General features: G+C 37.6%; 1 protein-coding gene across 1 annotated transcript; it reads right to left on the minus strand.

The window, feature by feature from the left end:
- Window positions 1-744: 744 nt before the first annotated feature.
- Window positions 745-2,127, minus strand: LOC109215972. The gene has a single exon (XM_019380098.1). The coding sequence runs from the start codon at window positions 2,125-2,127 to the stop codon at window positions 745-747; it is 1,383 nt and encodes a 460-aa protein (XP_019235643.1).
- Window positions 2,128-7,815: the final 5,688 nt, after the last annotated feature.

Consider the following 7,815-nt stretch of genomic DNA (forward strand, 5'->3'; position numbering starts at 1 on the left):
CGAAGAAAGGGGGGCACACCGGGATTCCCCAATAGATTCTACCATAGATACTTCGTCCCATATGATTAATTTTGCATCCTGAATCAAATATTCTAGTGAGCTTTGCTTGCTAATGTTGCATGTGACATTTTCGTCAATATTTATTGGAATTTTAAAACGTGAATATGCAGTTCGTCCACCGGGAAGTATAGAAGCAGCTACACCGGAAGTGGCAGTTGCCAATGCTATATATCTTTTAGATCGTATAGTTGCCAGCAATGCACGGTACAAGAAGGTTTTTCCAGTTCCTCCCGGACCATCAATAAAGAATGCTCCCGCTTTGTTTGAAAAAATCCTATCTGTAATTACATTGTACGCTTTGAGTTGATCTTCATTCAACTTTTTGTGTAATAGTATATCCTCTTCAGTTACAATGATGGTCCTTTCATAGTACACCTCTTTTGCGTCTTTTGCAGCTATAGAAGACCTTATTCCTTCTGGAATGAGATGATATATGTCGTCACCCATAGAGTGCAATATATCATAAATATGGTTTATAACCATGTATGGTATGTCTCTTTTGTGAATATTAGGTAACAAGTTGTAATCCTTCGACATGTGCTCTTCAAATTGCTCCCAAAGTTGTCTCGGGTTAGTCGAATTGCAGTAGATCAGTAATATAGCAAATAAACGTCTCAAACTGTATGGCATTTGGTAACTTGCTGCTTCAGACATGCATTCTGTCAAGCTATTATCACTCTGTAGCTATCCACGTTTTTCCGCAGATTCCCTAAAGCTACTGCAGTGTTCTCCGTTAACAGTTAGTAAATCCCTATATGATTTTAGTCCTCTAATATTCATTAGTAACATCCTAAGGTAGTATCGCTCTCCTTCTGTTGGATGACATGTTACTACACGGCCAATAGTACGTTGTTTTTTCTGGCGCGTCCACATTTTCTCCGTTGCAGACCAAACGAAATGTTCGGGGAATTCTCGATATAATAGATTGAGTTCTTCAGCGTCTGTGTTTGTTCTATTCATTTCAAAAAATTGTGTTAACATCGTCTGCTTAATCATCGAATTATTTACAAGCGTATCTATGTTTGCGCTGCTTTTAAATGAAACAAATTGTTGTCCTTTAAGGTGAAGCTGAAGAGGGCATACACTCGGGTACATTTCACTGATGGAGAAACCGTACAACCGCCACATAGCTTCCGGAGGCGAGACCCATCTAGCAGAATGATATTCTTTTATCTCATCTATTACTTCTGTGTTGGTGTCCTTATTGTGTACAGAAAATGCAATCTTATCGTGTCCTTTACATATATACTTATAAGGATACTTAACGACCTTAATATCAGAACATATCTCAACATTCACATGGCAATCAAATTTTTCGAGCAAAAAAGGATTATATGGAACAACCCATGAGTTATCCAAGTGTCGTTCTCTTATTTTTACTACCACTCCTGTATTGCGTCTTCTATAAATTGGATAAGATTCTATTCCTTTTGATGTCTGCTCCGCAAATTTTTTTGGGTATTTGAATTTACAGTAACCTTTTTTCTTCATACAAGAATTTGTTGGGTTTAGATTACCGCACGGACCATGCATCATGTGTTTAAGAACAAGTGAATATAAATCTGGTTCTGCTTTTTCATCAGGTATTTCTGCACTAATAATATTATTGTAGGCCTCTGGAGTAAGTAACTTGTATTCGTTGGTTAATATTATAGGAAAATGAGCGTGAGGTAAACCTCGCTTTTGGAACTCTACAGTATACATAAAAGCTGCAACTTTCCCAAAGATATTTCGTTTTAGTATATCCTTTTTGAATTCTTCTATTTTCGCTCTAAATACTCGACTGATCAAATGAGGCCTGTTATGTGCCTCATTAGTTGAGATTAAATGTTCCTTTATTTCTGTCCAAGAGGGATTACATGTCATTGTTATAAACAAATCAGGTTTACCGAAATGCTGCACGAGCGCAATAGCATCCATGTACCGTTGACGCATATCCCGGGGCCCTCCAATAAAAGAACTTGGAAGGAAAGTTTGTTTCCGGATATTAGAAGCATCGCGTTCCCCTAATCGCAAAATTGAATACTGCAAAATCCAACCTTTGTGTCTCAAGTTTGATGTACTCATCAACTGAATACTGCTCCTGTGTGCAATATTTCATCTTCATCATCGTTTCTTATTTGTAGTTTGTAACAGTAATACTCACGGACAGAAACTGTATCCCTTCGTCGCTGTCCTTTTTTTAGAATCTCAGCTTCCATTTCCAGATATCCGTCAAGGGAGGTAACATTTCGTATGCTTGGTACCTCTTCATGTTGTGCAATTCTCGCGTATGCAGGACAATTTGCTGGGAGCTTTTTAATACCACAATGCCATCCACTTTGTCCTAGCGGAAACAATAGCGGATATTGCAATGCGTCGTAACAGCCATAGTAGTAATTCACTATTTGTGTTCGATCAGTGTGAGGGTAAATTTGAATATGTGGTGCATTAAAGGCTGCGTCGGCATTTTCCTCGGTCCATATTGCTGCAATTTCAGATGAAGTTGGCAATTTATATACTCTCTGGTTCAAGTCTATGTCACATTTGAGAGCTATATGAAAATCTTGTAGGTTCGGTATATGTACCAAAGATCGTAAAAACACCGAGTATGGGTTTACTGATAATATATCTATCAATTCCTTCACTACCGATTCATGTACTCTCTCGGAGCATGCCATCCTATGTGNATCATACTTTACACAAGTGACGTGAATGCAAAAAGATTATTATATGTTCTCATGTATGTTCGAAAGTGGTTAGACGCCACACTATTTCCAACATATAAATTACGCAATTTCACAGGCATTTGATGAGAAGTTAACTTTACTGTCCCAGTACGACAGCAGAATGCAGGAGGTTCATATTCAAATCTTTTCGCTGAGCAAAATTTGCAGATTGGAACTCTCTGAAGCGGAACATAGTTTGAACGCAACCGACTGATGTTTGGAGTAAACTTTGTGGTTGTTGTACCATCTGTATATTCGAAATGGATCATTAAAACTAAGGCAAAGCAAAAGCAGTCATGACTGTTAATAGGTGGAAAAAAACTGAACAGACCTTTGGGTGTAACTATCTTGGAGACTTTGTTTTGTAGTTCATTGGATACAATTGACGTTGAACCTTAAATGAAGGTAGGTGATCTTTAGATGGAACTAAATAGTGGTAGCTATTTTAAAAGCGAGCAAAGAAAGCATACTCATCTTTTTCATAGACAGAAAATGAACGTGTTTCATCTCTTTCTTTACAAGTCATTGTTCCAATCAAGGGAACAGTAGTTATATTCTCACAAAGCGTATGTCTCTTTGACTCTTGGTATTTTAGTCGACGTTGTAGCAATAACTTTTCCTTTTTCTCTACTGCCATCTCTTTGTATTTTTCACGTCGACTGACATTTCTATCTGTCTCTGAGAGGGGACGTTTATTTTTTGTGTATGATCCATCAGAATCGTAGTATTTACTCCTAAATGAAGTTGTGCGAACTATCACACAACCCTTTAGCAAGATATCAATTTCTATTAGCGAATATGTAGAAGCACAAAAAGGTACTGCACTTTGATATACGTAGCACCTGCTGTGAGCACCAACAGCAGCTATTGTCAAACAACATTGCAGATAAATTCAGTACCATAACTTGTAGAAACAAAAATAGTACACAACATTAACGGTTAGCAGTGCAACAGGCAGGAGAAACAGAGGATATGCTAGTAAGAGCCTGCGTTTACAAATATATAAAGATAAGATAGTTGATTACCTGTAAGCACGTCGAGCAGCTTTTTTTGTCGTACCAAATGAAACAGAAGCGTCAGCAGTTCTACAAAGGCAGAAATAACTTTTAGTCATGGTTAGCATCAACTTCAACACATCGTGCATTGAAAATACTCGCAAAAATATTCTCTATAGAATGTGTAATGCGACTGTCATAAGATGAATGGTAAAGACAAGAAAGAAGATCACTATAGTAAGCTCTATTAGCAGACCAAGTATGTGGATATGCAATAAAAGATAGTAATCTGTGTTGTCAAAGGCGCGCTTAAAGTGCGCTTAAGCCCTAAAGCGAGGCTCAAAACATGTTGAGCGCTTCGTCTCGTTTTGTGGGCGCTTTAGTATCGCATCAAGGCTCTTAGGCGTACTTTTACTTGCCTAGGAGTTGTATCATGTNACCTTTGGGTGTAACTATCTTGGAGACTTTGTTTTGTAGTTCATTGGATACAATTGACGTTGAACCTTAAATGAAGGTAGGTGATCTTTAGATGGAACTAAATAGTGGTAGCTATTTTAAAAGCGAGCAAAGAAAGCATACTCACCTTTTTCATAGACAGAAAATGAACGTGTTTCATCTCTTTCTTTACAAGTCATCGTTCCAATCAAGGGAACAGTAGTTATATTCTCACAAAGCGTATGTCTCTTTGACTCTTGGTATTTTAGTCGACGTTGTAGCAATAACTTTTCCTTTTTCTCTACTGTCATCTCTTTGTAACTCAATATAACCAGTAAGGAGGAATTGAAGAAGTGGACATATAATACTGCGATATGGATGATATTCTCTTAAACTAATGGAGTAATAAATAGTCCCCCAAACAAATCCCTATCTTATGAACAAACTAACTGCTTAACTTCTTAAAAATGAACTGATGCATAACCAAGTGTGGAGATGAAGAAAAACAATTATAAGAAAGTAGCAATAGGTTATTGGAAAAAAACATATTAGGGTTTGATTTTTTTTTACAAGGAAAAATGAGAATGAATTCGTAGATAGGGATAAAGAGAAGGTACGAGGAGTGTTTTGATAAAATTGAAACTTACATAACTATTACAGGGTAAAATTTTAACCATTAGACGACCGTTCTAATTTTAATTTTAAAAAAAGAACTTACCAAAGATAACCAGGAAGGAGGAATTGAAGAAGTGGGACGTCTTTTTTTTTTAGCTGAACTTTTTATTCGGGTCGGTTTAGTATTTTGGGGCGGGTTAGTCCGAAAAACGGGTACATACGGGCGGGTCTTTCTAATATGTTAGATGTTTTAACTTCGACCAATAAGAAGTTGCCACGTGGAATTTAAATAATTATTATTTTTAATTCACCATTGACCTAACGATCAAAGGGCATAAGTGAACCAAAAAGGTGGATGGAAGGGTATTTTTAGCCCAATAGGTGGATGAAGGGTATTTTTAAACCTTTTCCAATAGTTTAGGGCCATATTTAACCCTTTTCCGTTGATTCAAAGGTGAATTTAACCCAAGGGTTTTGTCGTCCTCACCTTCAACTTTTCAAAACTATTGCCCTTAAAGTTATCATTTTTTACTTTATTAATTTTGTGGGTATTGAGTTAATAATACTACTTTGAAGTCCTATTTTGTAATTCTATGTGTTTTTTTATTGGAGATAGTTCACTTATCTTTCTACTATCCCTTCTCACGCTACATTAACCTTTTATTACAATAGATACCCTCATTTATTTCGTAAATAAAACTAACTTTTCGAGCTTTCTTAAGTCTTCAATGACTAATTTCAATTTGATTTTGGTTTTGTTTCTTTTAAACTTATTCATACAGAAAAAAATTCTTGGTTAGGTTTTATTGTCTTTTAAATAGTTTTTTGATTTTGTATAGAATGTTTTGGTCAGATTTTTTTTCAAAACATAACTTTGTGCTCTTTTTTTCTGTTTCAAAGATCATTCCGATTTAATTTTTAGAAATCAAAATTGATCTTTTCAAAGAAAAATGTATTTTAAATTTGAAAGGTATGTGTGTAATATATATATATATATATATATATATATATATATATATATATATATATATATNGAAGGTGATGATATCCTATGTATATGTAACGACCTGACCGGTCGTTTTGAGCTTTTGCACTTTGATCGCCAGTTCCCGGGCATAACTTGCCCCGTGTTATGTATTATGACCAATGTAGATCGTTGGTTTTGGTTTACAGGAAAGTTTGAATGAATTTGGAAGAATAGCTTCAGTTGAGAGCCTTGAATTTGAAAGGTTTGACCAAGAGTTGACTTATTTGTATATGAGCTCGGATCGGAGTTTTTATGATTTGTTTAGCTTCGTTAGGTGATTTGTGACTTAGGAATGTGATCGGAATTGGTTTTGGGAGTCCGGTGTAGAATTAGGCTTGAATTGGCGAAGTTAGTATTTTGACGATTTCCGGTTGTTAGGTGAGATTTTGATCCGAGGGTCAGAATGGAGTTCCGGAGTTGCTGTAGCTTCCTTAGGTGATTTGGGATGTGTGTGCAAAATTTCAGGTCATTCGGAAGTGTTTTGGTCGGGTTTTTGATCAAATACGTATTTCGGAAGTTTTTGAGAAACTTAGGCTTGAATTCGGTGAGAATTGATGATTTTAGCGTTGTTACATGTGTTTTGATGGTTGGAACAAGTTTGAATGATGTTTTAGGATATGTTGGTGCTTTAGGTTGAGGTCCCGAGGGCCTCGGGGTGATTTCGGATGGTCAATCGGACCAATTTTGGCCTTTGAAGATTGCAGGTTTTCAGCTATTTGTTGCAGAGGATTTACCCTTCGCGTTCGCGTAAAGTGTCACGCGTTCGCGAAGAAGGAACTTGGGAGGCTGATGAATTACTCTTCGCGTTCGCGTGTGTGGGTCCGCGATCGTGGAGGGTTAGCTAATTGTGCATCGCGTTGGCGAGGTTGTAGCCGCGAACGCGTATAAGGAATTGAGTTCAGGGGGTTTTAAGCTTCGCGTTCGCACCTGTGCTGTCGCGTTCGCGTAGTGAGTTGTGAGTAAGCTTCGCGTCCGCGTAACCTGGACCGCATTCGCGAAGGACATTTTTGGGCTGATGGAATTTTGAGCATCGCGAACGCGAGAGAGACCTCGCGTTCGCATAGAAGGAAGTCAGAAAACTGGGCAGAAGGTTATAAACATTTCATCCGCGATTTTGGGGCTCATTTACTCCATTGTTGATCATTTTGAGAGCTTTATGAAGGAAATTAAAGAGGGATTCAAGGAGAATCGATTGGAGGTAAGATTTTTGAACTCAAAACTCGTTTTTATGGTGTAATCTACCTAGAAATTCATGGGAACTAAGCCTAAAATTGAAGAACTAGGGCTTGAGACTTTTGAAATTTGATTTGGGGATTTGAAGGACCATTTGAGGTCGGATTTGAGAAATTTTGGTATGTATGAACTCGTGAGGAGTTAAGGAACGTATTGATGTGAAAATTTCTGAGTTTCGAGAAGTGGGCCCGGGGCTCGGGTTTTGTTAATTTCGAGAATTTTGATATTTTTCGATTGTTTTCGATTGGGTATTGTTCCCTTAGCATATTGTGATGTATTCGCTCTGGTTTTGGATAGATTCGACGCGCGAGGAGGTCGATTTGCGGGGCTAGGGCATAGCGAGCTAGGATTTTGGCCGGCTTGAGGTAAATAATGATTGTAAATGCTGTTCTGAGGGTTTGAAACCCCGGATTACACACTGTTGTGTTACTTTGAGGTGACTTACACGCTAGATAACGAGCGTGGGGTAGAGCACCGCTGGGGATTGTGACCTAGTCCTTCCCAATCGAGTAATTAAATGCGTATTTGATAGTTAATTGTTTGATGTCATTATATTTTGGGTTGTATGCCATGTTTGGGGCCTTGTGCCCACTTGTTCAGACCCTTAAGGGCATTTTTACTATCTATCCTCACTCTACTTGTTTGAAAGCATATCCTCAGTCATGTTTTACCTGTTTATTACTCAAATCTGGATTTATCACTATATTCTTAAAAAAATGTGGAAACTGTTTTGGGCTGAGCT

This window comes from Nicotiana attenuata, unplaced genomic scaffold (assembly GCF_001879085.1).
Source record: "Nicotiana attenuata strain UT unplaced genomic scaffold, NIATTr2, whole genome shotgun sequence".
Taxonomy (NCBI): Eukaryota; Viridiplantae; Streptophyta; class Magnoliopsida; order Solanales; family Solanaceae; genus Nicotiana; species Nicotiana attenuata.

Excerpts from the sequence above, each read along its gene's own strand:
- LOC109215972 (XM_019380098.1), bottom strand. The coding sequence starts at position 2,127 with ATGAGTACATCAAACTTGAGACACAAAGGTTGGATTTTGCAGTATTCA.